At 52.6% G+C, this 14,281-nt stretch overlaps 1 protein-coding gene across 1 annotated transcript in view; it reads left to right on the top strand.

Moving 5' to 3' along the window:
• Positions 1–14,281, top strand: part of HCN4 (hyperpolarization activated cyclic nucleotide gated potassium channel 4) — a 42,863-nt gene that overhangs the window by 12,251 nt on the left and 16,331 nt on the right. Inside the window, exon 2 of the mRNA XM_086711181.1 lies at positions 12,355–12,778. Coding sequence (XP_086567307.1) covers positions 12,355–12,778 — 424 coding nt within the window. The remainder of the gene's footprint in view (positions 1–12,354; positions 12,779–14,281) is intronic.

Here is a 14,281-nt window from a genome sequence, read left to right as displayed (position 1 = left end):
GTTCCCTCCCCATTTTTCCCCAAATGGTCTTGTGAGCTGGGTGAAGCTCAGAGAGGTTAGGCTGCTGGCCTGAAGGCACACAGCATCGTGGCAGCTCAGAGCGCTGGAGCGTAGATGACCCCTGCCGTACACATGTGTGTGGCTATGTGTGCTTCCTCTTACATTAGCGTATCTGTGCATGCACAGACTGAGGGTCTCCAGAGGAAGTCTGAGCCCATCGGAGGAGCGATGGGCTGATATCTTGGTATTCCTTATGGCGGGGCCCGTGCTCAGTTGTGCCTTTGAGAAGGTGCAGCCACAGTCCCTTGCCTGGAGGAACTTTCTTCCTCTGCAAACTTCATGGCTTCTCAGTCTGGCCTTCGGGTGACCCCTCCCCCCCCCCCCCCCCCCCCCGTCTTCTCTGCAGACCAGTGTTGGGTTGGGGGACGGGGTGTCAGGGTTCTCTACGGTTTATACTTCTCTCTCAGCGAGCTCTCCATCTGGCCAGCTGCCCTTGGCTGGCCTCTAGCCTCTGCACTGCAGAGATGCATGGAGTTGGCGAGTCTTCAGAGATCGGCTGGTTCCATCCTCTCTCATTAATGGGGAAACTGAGAAAAGGATTATGAGAGGCAGGGACTTGTTCGGGGAACACAGCAAGTGAGAGATGGAGAGGGGACTAGAACCGAAGACTCGTGTGCCCCTGGCCTAGATTCCTTCTGCTGTGCAGCGTAAACCTCCTTCCCGTAACCACAACACTGACCTTCCTGACCAGTGGACACACTCGGGCCATGTCCTGTGTGGGGCTTTAGTGCCCAGCAGGCCGTGCTGCTCCGTTTCTCTGTCCCTGTCTCAAGCCTGGCTGAATTTCCCCTCCAGCTATCCCCAGCCAGACAATCCCCTCACTACCCGCCCCCGCCGGCTTATGGCCTCATTCTGCCCATGGAACTGGTCTGGATCATCAGCTCCCGTGTGGGGTGGGTCTGTCCATCCACCACACTGAGGGCTCCTTGTGGTGGGACCAGTCCACACACGTCAGTATCCCCATAGCCCTCAGGCCAGGACCTGCATGTTAGTGGTCACAAGAATAATAATGGTGATGGTAACAGCCTGCATGTGCTGAGTATTTACACTGTGTAGCAGATTATGAATATCTCACTGAATTCTCCCAGAATCCTGTGAGGTGGGATCAATGTTCTCATTGTGCACATGAGAAAACAGGCTCAGAGAAGTTAAGTGATCTTTCCAAGGCCACACAGCCAGGTATTTAAACACTAGAATGCCTGACCTCCCTACCATATGCTATAGCCTGGCTCCTTGGTGTAGTCCCTGGATCAGCCGCCTCGGTGTCACTAGAGAGCCTATCAGCAATGCCGATTTCAGCCCCCACCCCATACCTAGTACATCCCAGTCTGTGTCTTGGTGAAAGCCCCCAGGTGATTTGTGTGCATATTAAGGTTTGTGAAGCACTGTGCTGTATGATTGAAAGATCACAGAAGGGGAAGATTCCATCAGTTACAGCCCTCAGCTCACCTCTGCTTGGGGAATAGCGGAGTCTAGCCCTCACTGTATGCTGAAAGGCTAGGGCCTCAGCCCCAGGACAGGGAGGGACTGCGCAAAGAGACGGGGGAATGGGTCTTCTTTGGGACTTCAAAAACAAAAACAAAAACAAATTTTGTTCCTCAAGTCACATAGAAAAATTAGAAAATAAAAATGCGCCCAAATCGCAGCTAGCCACCCATAAACCAAGCACCAGATGCCCTTGGTGCCGAATCTGTTTTGGAGGCAGCCCCAGGCTGCCGGCTGAGGGAGCAGCTACCTGGGAGCCCTGTGATTCTGAGTCAGAGGGTTTGAGGTGGGTTAAAAATAGAGCCCTAGTGGCCAGAGGCTAGTGGGAGGAAGGGAACAATTCATCTTTTACAGGGGGGAGACCCCCAAGTCGGGGTGGTTGGTCAAAAGAGTGGGCGGTGAGAATGGGGGTTTATGCCCTCAGACGCCACACCTGTGGGCCCAGCCTGGCCCTGGTTTGTTGCCGGATGGCGGAGTTCCAGCCTGAGGGAGAGGGAGAGTCTACAATGCCAGCCCAGGGGCACAGGCAGGGAGCACCCCGCCCAACCCCCAGACAGGCTGCTGGCAGCTTCTTCCAGTAGGGGTGGGGTGGTGAGGGGGCTGGGCTGCACCGCCTCAGAGAATAACGAACAGGAGCCTGGACGGGGTGGGGGGCAGGGAAGGATTGGTTGAAGATCCAGTTTTTAAGGTTGGGAGGGAGAGAAGACAAGGAAGCCAGCTCGCCTGTGTGCGTGCCCACGTGTGTGCTGTGGGCGGGCACGTGGTCTCCTTTGCCTATCACACCTGCCCTTCAAATGGCCTCCCTCCCTCCTTCATCACTGCCCTCCTCCAAAAAATCTGCTCATCCTGACCTCCCCGTCTTGCTAACACATTTTCTGCATGTTTACTCTGGCTGCCTAAGAGTTTCCCCCGGGGACCCAGTGTGTCTGTCTCCTGACACACGCGAGGGGACTCCTCCCAGCATGGGGCATGGTCATCGGTTAAAGGCAGGTTTCGGAGTTTTGATCATAAAGGGAATATTTGCCCACTTTTAAGAAAATAAAGAATCTAGAAATAGAACAGAATGTAAGAAATATAGAAAGGTGTGATGGAGAAAACAAAATCACTCATAATCCCACCACATAGCAGTGATCAGCGTTAACATTTTAGGGTAGTTTTTTCATTTTTATTTTTGGCAGTCTTCCCCCCCCCCCCCCCCCACTGGCAACAGCCACCCATCTCTTTAGCGATAAGACAGTTTTACCGAGAGGCCACTGCCCTCCTCGCCCCACCACCCACCCCCAAGGCCCAGCTCTGTGTTCACATCTCAGAAAAGGAAGAGCAATCGTTTCTGCTCTCGGGGAGCATGTGGCGGGGCTGAGGACAGAAGACTCATGCTGGATCTGCAAGGTGGGGGCAACACAGGGGGATCCTAGGAGAAGATCCTAGGAGAAGCCTCCTTGCTGCTCTTGCCCTTCGCCCCCTCCCCTTGCCCACCCCCACCTCCTGGATCTCTGTGCTAGGCCTATTTGGGGAGGAGGGAGAATCCTTAAAATCCTCATGAGAGGCCATGCCCTTAATGAGGGGGTGTTCGACTACCAGGCGCCTGCGCTGGTCAGGCTGGAAATAGTCATGCCTACGTTGAAGCCACTGTGTCCCCCCGCCAGCTCCTCCTGTCATCCCGTTCTGTCAGAAACCCCAACCCGCATGCGTCTCCTGGCCTCTCATTCACCTAGTCCCCCTTGCCCCCTCAACTCTGCCCTTCCTTCTCTGTGAATTTTCCACCATGGTTTTCAGCACCAGGTAGGGGGGCCATTCTCTGACGGATGTTCCTGGGAGTCTTGGAGTCTTCGGGGTTTGGACAGGATAAGTTCCACCCTGATCATCCGAGGCCCTGTGAAAGCCTCATGGGTCTCAGTGAGCTGCCATTTCACGCAGCTTCTGCTGGGCCACCTGTCACTCAGCTTTGTTCCCCAAGGCTTGCGTTCGTTCATTCATTCACCTATCCATTCACACATTTGTCAGGACCTACCATGCAAAAGGCCCTGAATGCCCTGTGCCAGGTTCCAAGAGGCGCATAGACCACGAGATGAAAACACACCATTTCATCGTGGTGTGATAAATACTATGCTAGGGCAACACACGCAAGGGGCACCTAACCAGATTTCCTAGGATACAAAGAAATGACGCCTCTGAGCCAAGGAGCCTGGGGTGGGCAGGGGTGGGGAGGAGAGATCCAGGCAGACACCAGTGTGTAGGCAAGCGCTAGAGGACAGGAGGTGTAGTGTACATGGGGCACTGAAAGCTGCTGGTATGTCTGGAGCAGAGCGACGAGAGGAGGAAGGGTCATGAGACACGGGGAGGAGGCAGAGTCCAGATCGGGATGGCCCCGGGGGGCAACGGTGAGGAACTTGGTTTAGCTGGGAGCGCAGAAGGCCTCTGGGCTTGGCAACACATGGAGAGTGGATTGGTGGCGGGATGTGGGCCCCACCCAGCGCCCAGGAGCCCAGTTAAGGAGCCACGGGATAGGCCAGGTGGTGTGCTGCTGAGATTCTCTGAGTGGGTGGTCGGTGGGTGAGGGAGATGGAGGGTGTCTCCCAGGTTTCTAGACCGAGCGTTTGGATGGCTGGATTAACACGTGCTGGGAGCACAAGGGTTTGGAGGAAGCTGTTTCCTCATACCTGGATGTGGCAAGGATGAGGTTCCTGCACAACATGCAGGTTTAAAGGGGTGGTTGGCAGGCGAACACGTGGGTGTGGAGCTTTAGAGAGAGGCCGAACAACGGAGGCCTTGGGAGTTGGTGAGGTCACCCTGGGACGGCGTGTAGAGAGAGAAGGGGCCGGGGCCCAGAGGAACAAAAGCACTTAAAGGTCTTGCAGGGGAAGAGGAGCCCCTTCGGGGGAAGGAAAAAGAGAGGCCGAGAAAAGGGAGAAAGCCCAGCGGGGCGAGGGGCCTCCGCAGAGTGACCCACAGCGAGGGTCGGCCAGGAACAGACCGCAAAGCACCCAGTGCAGTGCTTTGGCCTGGGGGGCCGACAGGAGTGTGGGAAGTGAGGGAGAGGCGCCTCTTCCAGGAAGCTCATTTCTGAGGGGAGAAGAGATAAGGCAGCGGGGATCCGGAGTGGTTCCATTTTACTTTTTTTAATGAAGGGAGCTTAAAAGAACAAGCTGATGGGAAGGGATGGGTAGAGAGGGAGACCAAAGATACAGACAAGGGAGGGGTAACCTATGGGTCAGCATCCCTGGGGAGGGGGAGGGGATGGGTGTCAAGAGGCAGGTGGAGGAGTCACCGAAGCCTTTGGGACCGGAGGAGGGAGGTGAATGAGGGAGAGGCAAGCAGGGTAGGGGTCTGGCGGCAGAAAGAGAAAGGGGACATTCTGGTGGCTTCTCTTTTCTCTAAGAAGTAGAAGACGGTGTTCTCTGCTGAGATGGGCGGAAAAGTAGTTTCAGAGCTTTGAGGAGAGGAGGTGATTTGAAATGGCTGCTGGAGGAGCAGGGTGTCGGGTGTTTCCTAGGGTCTCCTGGAAGGCTGGGCTGGTGGAGGGGAAGGCCGGCTGAATATGGAAGCCTTGATGAGGAAAGTGAGGCACAGGAGCCAAGGTGCTTAAATATTTAGTAGGACAGGTCTGAGGTTGTGGGGTTTTCTGCAGTTTCGTGAAGCACGAAAAGGGTGAATGGTGGTCCCGAGCCAGGGTGTGACCTTGTGAAGTGGGTGCTAGAAGGACTGGGCGAGAAAGGTGGATGACCTGGACCAGTATGTCTCAGGGGAGGAGAGGGGGCAGAGGGTTCTGTGACTCACGGTTCCTGGGACAGACACTAAGGAATAGACTTAGCATGACTGGCTAAGAGAGCTGGAGGGAAAGGGGGTTGGGGCGAGAGATGGAAGAACTGGGGACGGTGACATGGTCCATCCCACACTGCAGGAGCGGGTGACTGATGTGCGGTCATTAGAGTCAGGGCACCAAGCCACTGAGGAGCTGGGCGTTTGGGTTGATATACGGAGTAGAAGTCACCCAGGGCGATGGCAGGGTTTGGAGTGGAATGGGAGGTTGTGAACCAAGTGTCGGCACTGCCAGGGTCCCCAAGGGTGGCAGATGGATGTTGGCAGGATGGCCAGAAAATGACAGGATGCTCTTAAGATCTTGAAAACATTCCAGCGCCGGCAGGAAGTGGCACCAGCGTGAAGCGGGGAGGATGCCGACCCCACCCCCGACGCTGAGGTGTGTGGCACCGGGAGAGTGATGTCCTTAGGACACAGCGAAGGCTTGTTTAAGGGAAGCGCCGGAGGGGTCAGGAAGTAAAGAGGTGGAGGATGCAGGTGAAGAGAGCACAGGAGACAAGTTCAGTGAGGGGAGGAGAAGCAGAAGGAGGTACAGAGTTTGGGAGAGAGGAAAATACTACGAGCCGGATTGATATTTCTGTAGAGTAGTTAAAAGTGGGATTCTGGAGGCAGGCTCTTCGGGCTTCAATTCTTGATGCACCATCTATAGCAAACTTCTCAACTTCTTGTGCCTTAGTCTCCTCATCTGTAAAATAGGCATAATCCTAGTATCTCCCTTGCGGAGTTTTTGTGAGGATTAAATAAAATAATCCAGGGGCGCCTGGGTGGCGCAGTCGGTTAAGCGTCCGACTTCAGCCAGGTCACGATCTCGCGGTCCGGGAGTTCGAGCCCCGCGTCAGGCTCTGGGCTGATGGCTCGGAGCCTGGGGCCTGTTTCCGATTCTGTGTCTCCCTCTCTCTCTGCCCCTCCCCCGTTCATGCTCTGTCTCTCTCTGTCCCAAAAATAAATAAACGTTGAAAAAAAAAATTAAAAAAAAAATAAATAAGATAATCCATATAAGGTATTCAGATGAGTAAATAAATGGGCCTGGCAAATAATAAGTCTCCAAAAAACACTGGCCCCTGGCCCCCTCCAGTTTCGTTGTCTTCACTGTCACATGGGTCAGTCGTCTGTGCTGGGCCTGGAACACCAAGGGATGGCTTGGGAACCCAAGGGGTCTCCCCGCTGCCATCCCTGTCTCAGACACGAGGACTCCCAGATTTCTGGTTTCTGTGATTTGTTGGGAGGCAGAGAGGAGAGCCTGCTGAAAGGGGCAGGATGCGACAGCTGCTCCCAGGCACACAGCACGGATACACAAACTTCCCGGAGGAGGAGGCAGTCAAACAGGGAAGGGATTTCACAAGCTGGGGGTTCAGGAGGCTGGGGTGGTTCTCAGGAGAAGGAGAAGCGAGAATGTGGATGGCGATAGAGCCAGGGGTCGGGTGTCCGGTGGCTACTGGGAAGGAAGCAGGAGAAGTGGGGCACAGGCGAGGCCAGACCTTGGAGCTTCAACTTTCTTCTGTAGTTGTGGGAGTCTGCTCAAGCTTGCAAGGAGTGATGTAATCATAATATTTGGGAAGATAACCCAGAGATCATGTGAGTTGGAAGGAAAGAGTGTGGAGGCTAGATCCAGGTAGGCAGCAGGGACATGGGTCCAGGTGAGGAGCAGTGAGGAACTGATCTAGAACAGAGCAGTCAGGGACAGATCCAGAAGCCATCGTAGAGGATGCTGGACAAGACTTGTCACTGCATATGGGGCCTGCGGGAAAGAGAAAGCAGCTGAGGACAGCTTTGTGGTTTTAAGCCCAGGTGATTGAAATGCTGACTGTACCATTTAGTTCTGAGGAGGAACATGCTGAGTTCAGCCTTGGGCTTGGGTGCAGGAGCCAGCGGGCCCTCTAGGTGGCAGGTGGGAATGCAGGCCTGGTGCTAGGAGAGGTGTCTACACAGAGGGAGGGGGTAGAAGATGGGGCCCTGGGTGTGCCACTCACCGAGAAGAGAGCATGGGGACCCTGGCCTGCAGTCAGCATTGTCTGGGACAAGGCCCTTGCCCTCAGGGAGATGCAGCGTTCTAGGAGGTCCAAAGCCAGGGCTCAGGCTGGGCTGAGGCTCCCTCAGTGAGAGGTGGGAGAAGCCTGGAAGAAGTAGCCCTTCAGATGAATCCTGAAGGATGGAAAAGAATGTAATGGGCAAAACGCTGACACTCTTTCTTCCAGCTGGCAGGAGTCCCAGGGAATGTATGCAAACATGTGTGTACGAGGGAAAAATTAACAGGAGCACATAGATGAAACGTGTACAAAAATGTATTCAGGGGTGGGTGTGTGCATGTGCACGTGTGCAGGTATGTGCACGTGTGTGCATGTGCATGCATTTGTGTGCATGAGCATATGTGCTCACGGGCAAGCATGGGCATATGTGGGCAAGAGGAGGCTGAAGGAGGCCATCCCTGTTTGGCTTCTACTTCTCCTGCTCCCATTTTATTACCCTTCACTCCTCTCAGCCTCTAGGAAAGAAGAGGGCCCTTGGTCTGGTCCTTGAGTCTCTGCGTTCAGGATCAGGAGCCTCCTATCTTCGCTTCTCTCAGCTCCCTTGAGACCATAACCTTCCTCTCAGACCAAATGATGAAATGCTCCAGGTGTCAGTGTAAAAGGGCTGCTTGGCTTTTTGCCATCCCCCGTTCCTTCTGCACATGAGACCTCCTCCAAAGCTGGCCTTCAGGCCACATCCGCCTGCTGAGAGGCCACCTGCCTGCTTGGATGGCCAGGTGGGAAGGAAGGTCCAGGAATGAGGGAGGACAGGCCTGGGATCATGGGGCTGAAACCGCGGTGAGGTGTGTTGCTGGCCAGGGCTTCCCTTTATCTTTGAGAACACTGGGATACGGGAGGGTCCTCTGGCTTTGGAGAGAACAAGGCCTCTAATGCAGGCATGTGCCAACTCCAGCATGTCTGAGTCTGGCTGTCCATGACTTCCCTGCCAGGGCTTGCCACACGCTACCATGGAGTGTGTACCCTGGATTGTGGAATTTAATTATGCATGACTCCAGGGGCAGTGAGGTGCTAGGGAAATAGGGGGCATCCAGCTCAAGGTTTTGGAAATGTTACTGTTCCTCCATGGACCTTAGTTTTCCCCTTTTACAGATTCACACAACTGTACCTGGTTGCTGATGACCAAGGTGCTTTTAATATTTGAAAGGTGTGCTACTTCCCCCACCCACGAAGCACCTCAGAGGGCTCTGACATCAGGAGGATGGGTCTCCTCAAAACCTCTTCACAAGTCTCTCTTCTGCCTCTTTTTAAAATCTTATTGAGGTTTAGCAGACATGCAATGTTATATTCCTTTCAGGTGTAGAACACAGTGATTCAACAATTCTATACATTATTCAGTGCTCACCACTATAAGTGTAGTCACCATCTGTCACCATATCTCTTCTCCTCTCTCGTCTACAAGAGAGGACCACACCTGCTGTGATAGGCTACCTCCCTAGTGTGATGCAGAAATGCCAGTAAGTCTTGTCTCCCTCCCTGCATCCCATTGAGGTGCCTAAAATCCTAAGCAGTCAGGCTCTCAAGTCCCCCAGACCTCTCTGAATCTCGTTCTTTTCCTCACTAGCTGTGTGGTCTTAGGTAGATATTTCTTTCTGAGCCTCAGTGTCATCATCTGCAAAATACAGATGTTAACAGCCACTTCAGTGCTGGTGTGGATTAAATGAAGTAATGCATGGAAAGCACAAAGCAAGCGCTTGATACATGTAAAATGTTTTGGAGGCTTTATGAATTCGGTCACTAAGGAGCCCCCGTAAAAAAGCCCAGGGACATTAAGGAATCACTTGAGATGCTTCTAATCACTGGGGTTGGCAAGAAGAGGGGCCCAGGGAGCAGAGGATGCAGTGGGGAGGCTGTTGCAAACTGTCCCTGGCTGTACCAACAGAATGGGGCTCGCGGGCGCTGGGAGCTGTCCATGGTGCTGAACCATTTCCTCACCCCTCGTCCAGCCCTGCTTTTGGATGTCTGTGGAATCATCTTGCAAGAGTAAGGAGAGGTCGTCTCCAAGGCCAAGGACAGGTTCCAAAGACCAGCTCCTCCAGGAACACTTTCTGGCTTCGCCCTTCTGGGCCACCAGGAGTTCACCTTCTCAGCTGCATGGGCTGCTGCCTGGGATGGTTTCTTACATCATTGCTCAACTTGTCTTCTAACTAAGCCTTGTGCTCTGACTGGACCATGAGCTCCCTGAGGTCAGGGCATCTGTCTGCCAAGGTAGATTGGTTCTGTTGTCTGACCATTCGCAGAATATTGTGGTCCTTGACTTCCACTCCTGGATTCTCCCAGAATCATTCTAAGCTCCCTTCGACCCCCACCCCCAAGTAGATGCTTTGCTTTGGCTCTTCCTTGGAAGATTTCATCTTCCTCCCTCACCTCCCTCACCTCTTTCCTGTGAATTTGTTGCCTCACTTAGTGATACAGATAGGCGTAGGCCAGAGCATTTTACAAACGTCAATTCATTTCATTCTTACAACAATTCTGCCAGTTTGGTACTGTTATTATCCTCATTGAGCAGACAAGGAAACTGAAGCATGGAGAGATTAAGTGACTTGCTAGTAAATGATGGAACCAGGAATTGAACCCAGGTTGGCTGGCTCTGAAAGCCTTTCTTCCCACTATATTATGCTGCCTTTTGGGTAGTTCTGTGATGCTTCAGGATAGTGGTTTGTGGGGAGGAATGCTCCAGTATTCCGACCCCAGCCCAGATCAGGCACCAGAAATATCCCTTAGCATCTGGAAACTCACGATTGAAATAATTAGTCAGAATGCAAGGAAATGGTTGTTTTTCCCTCATGTAATTTGGTTTTATGAAGACCACTAAATGCAAACATTCTCCTGTTAATTACTGTCTCAAATTTGGTCTGTAATTGAGGGAACTAGAGCTGGGAAAAGTGTAGAAACCCGCTGGAGTGGCAGGCCTGCCCGAGTCAGCACTCCCAGCCGCTTTGCGCCCGCTCTGTTAATTTTAGAAACTCTTCTAGCCTGGGTGTATTATTAGCTTTATGTACAGAGGGCCACAAGGCCCTCAGTAGTCTCTCTATGCCAGTTTTGTTTTGTTTTGTTTTGTTTTGTTTCTTCCAAGAGATTAAGTGAAAAGGAATGGTGGCCATGTGTATATAGGGGTGTTTCCATACTGTGTGTGTGAATGGGGATACCTGTTTGTGGCTTCTAATGAGCATCTGCAGCTGTCTTTGAATGACATGCATGAGGCTGTGTAGAGAGTATACACAGCTCAGGAACACCCCGTAGAAGCTGAAGCCATTCTCTTGGGGCCCACGAGTCATTAGCAGGATGTGCTGTATTCTGTGTAGTGGGTGTGATGACTGGGGTGGGTTCTTGGGTCATAGATTGGGTTCTCCCAGATGGCATAGGGGTGTTGGGGCTGGAGAAAGGGTGGTGGGTTGTAGAGCAAGGAAGGAGCTGAAGTTGACCTCTTGGCACTAGCCTTAGAATGAGAATATTTAGCCTGAGAGGCTCCTGACTTGAAGTCTTTTCTTGAGGCCCTAAATGGCATGGCTTTCAAAAGAGCTCTCCAAAGCTCCCTTTCCAGAAGCTGTGCTTCCCTGAGCTGTGTGTTGTGGGACAGCTGTCTTGCCCACCTTTAGTGAAGCAGGCCCTACCCTCTCCTTGACTCATAGCACCATTTTGCATTTGGCAAAGGAAACATTTTGCTGGGAAGTAATATTTTTGCAAACCTGGAACTCTTCTGGCAGGAGCACTTTGGACCCTCTGAAGACTCGAGGAAAGCTTGTCTTTTTGTCTCCCACTCCCTCCTGGCTTTCGTGTAGTTGAGAATTAAAGATGGCTGAAAGGTTATTTCTCTTGGGGGAGAACATGCTTATTTCTTCCTGACTTAATACCTTTATCTATCATCGTGTAACTGTCTAAATTAATAGCAGAGGGAAACAGCTGGGCAGTGCAAGTGTTAGATCTTGGGGCCAGCCCTAGGGTGGCTGGTACTCGGGCAGGGTCCCTGGGATTGATTGATCACACCTTCTGGACATGGGTCTGTGCCTACCTGTGCTGTCTGCACACTCCAAAGGGGCTCCTGATGAGCCAGGTGGCTTCACCCTGAGGGGGCCCTCCCCACCTCCCGCAGGAAACACTTGCAGTTGCTTTGACGCATTAGGAGAAATGATACTCTAAAGCCCCCACTGATCTCACTCCAATGCATCGAGTGGCACCTCACTGGTGCCTGAAATCCCCTTATTAACGCTTCCTGCCCTTGAAGATTTCACTGTCCTTCCCTAACCCTGTGTTAGGATGCAAACCTCTGAGGAGAGAGATGGTCAGACATTTTCTGGCAATAAGAAATAGCCTAAAGGGGGACCCCAGAAAGTCAGTGTGGGTGAGGGCCAGTTCAGAATTATAGGACAAAGCGTTGAGGCTCCATCCCTGATTGCACAGTGAAGAAACTGAGGCCCAGAGCAGGGAGGCCACCTGCTTGATGTCACACAGCATGTCAATGACAGAGCTGGGAGTGGATCCCAAGCATCCTTCCACCGAGACACTTGCTGTGTGTCTGGACCTCCCCTGCTCTCTGGTCACGGTCTGTAGCATGTCTGCCTGCCAGCCTGTCTCAGACCACAGCTGACCCTCAGGGAGAATGGAGCAGCTAAGCCTGAGCCTGGGGTGTTGTGGGGCGAGCTACTCCTGCTGCTAAAATAGCTTTGCACTTCTCTCTGGACATCATCATTGTGGTTTGCTTTTCAGCCTGAATCCCACTGGGGAGTGGGGATGGGGTCAGGGGAGCAGACAGAGGGGCAGGCAGAGGGTATCCTTAGTGAAGGAAGAGCCTTTCTATGCCAATCTCCATATCTTCCCCTGGTACCCATGTGCATTTCTCACCCAGTGACTCAGAACCTCCCGAGACTTCCTTCTTCAACGTTTGCTGTCCCTTGGAGTTTTCTCCCATAGTCTGTAACTCATTCTCTCTGTCCTCCTGGCGACTGACCCCTGTGTCTCTGGGCAGATTTTATTGGGACCTGACCATGCTGCTGCTGATGGTTGGAAACCTAATCATCATTCCCGTGGGCATCACCTTCTTCAAGGATGAGAACACCACACCCTGGATCGTCTTCAATGTGGTGTCGGACACGTTCTTCCTCATCGACTTGGTCCTCAACTTCCGCACAGGGATCGTGGTGGAGGACAACACAGAGATCATCCTGGATCCGCAGCGGATTAAGATGAAGTACCTCAAAAGCTGGTTCGTGGTAGATTTCATCTCGTCCATCCCTGTGGACTACATTTTCCTCATCGTGGAGACACGCATTGACTCAGAGGTCTATAAGACTGCCCGGGCCTTGCGCATTGTCCGCTTCACCAAGATCCTCAGCCTCCTGCGCCTCTTGCGTCTCTCCCGCCTCATTCGATATATTCATCAGTGGGAAGAGGTGAGTGGTCAGACCCAAACATCTTGGGGGAAGGGGTATCTTACCCCCAGGGGGAGTAAGGGGCCCCCAGGTAATCTCAGATAGTTGGATTTGGGCTGTCAGATTGTAGCAGGCACATCTGCTCCGAGAGGACAAATATTAGTAATTTCTTGACCTCTTATGTGCTAGATACTGTAAAACTCACTTTACAGGCAGTATCCCATTGAAGTCTCTAACAACTGTAGAGAGTATCATATAGGTACATCGTTTTTTACATAAGGAAACCGAGAGGCAGAAAGTTTAAGGGATTTATATCAAGTCACAGAATCAGTAATTGATGAACCTGGATTCCAAAGCCTGCACTATTAACCATTGGACTATATTGTAGGAAATGCAAACTCATGAGCTGGCAGGGGCCAGGCAGGGAACGCGAATAGGTGAAAAGGGCCAGCTAAAGGCAGTAGAGAGTGTGGTAGACTGGGGAAAACTGAAGAAAACATTTTCTGTCTGCCTCTACTCTGCTCTGGCCACTTGTTGCCAAGTGAGAAAGGGCCCAGGGTTGCTAGATCTGTAGGTTGACCATGGGATGCAGAAATCTGGATTTTTGTGCAAATTTTGTAGGCAACTCTATTAGGTATCCTGGGAGTTCTTCTGGAGCAGACCCTGAGGTGAGGATTTGCATGAAAGTGGCTTTTCTCTCAGTGGGGTTGAGGTGGGGAGTGTTTCCAGGAATCATCTGATGGGGGACTAAGGAAGAGGGACACATGAAAGAAGGAAGGAGGCCAAACAAGGGTGACATCAAGCAAAGTCCCATGGGGAGCTCTGGGGACAGCATACCTCACACCTCTTACCCCACACCTCTGAGTTGTCCCAGTCAGGGCAAAGAAGTTGGAGTTTTTATATCCCCTTGCATGTCTGTCATTAGTTCAGGGTACTTCCTGCGCTCAGTGCTAGCAGGCGAAGCGGCTTCCAGCAGCCTGGGGCAGGTCGCCGACAAAGAGCCGCAGGTGCTAGCCATAGGGAGTGAAAAGCTCCAAGGAGACTGGAGTTGTGTGTGCACAAACTGTAAAGGGATCCTAGGGGCTGTGGGCAGAGCATTGGCTACAGAAACTAAATAAAAAATTGTAAAAGGACTGGGTGTAAAAAAACACTGTTCTGAACAAACCTAACTCAGCCATGGGCTGAATGCAGTCATCTGTGGGAAGGACAAGAGGAGGGCTATGGGCTGGCGTTTGAGAAAAAGCAGGTGACCTTGCAAGCGCTTCTGTCTGTGTCTGCCACCATCCACCTTACACCTTTTGGTGGCGGCGGCAGGCAGGCCAGCCTGGAAGTGTCAGGGCGGAGGTAGGCATACTCTGTGAGGCTGCCCACCTTGGGGTCTGGAGTAGGCTGTAGCCTGGGGAAGCTTCTACAGAGACGTATTTCTTGCCGTGGCTCACTGCTGGTCTTCTGGTCTCCAGGACCCCTCTGCTTGGTTGGACAGAAGTTCCTATGCTCAGGACACAAAGCCCCCACCCCACCCCA

Source organism: Puma concolor, chromosome B3 (genome assembly GCF_028749965.1).
Source record: "Puma concolor isolate L17-30 chromosome B3, mPumCon1.1.hap2, whole genome shotgun sequence".
In the NCBI taxonomy this organism is placed as follows: domain Eukaryota; kingdom Metazoa; phylum Chordata; class Mammalia; order Carnivora; family Felidae; genus Puma; species Puma concolor.
This window is presented reverse-complemented; position numbering and strand designations above follow the sequence as displayed.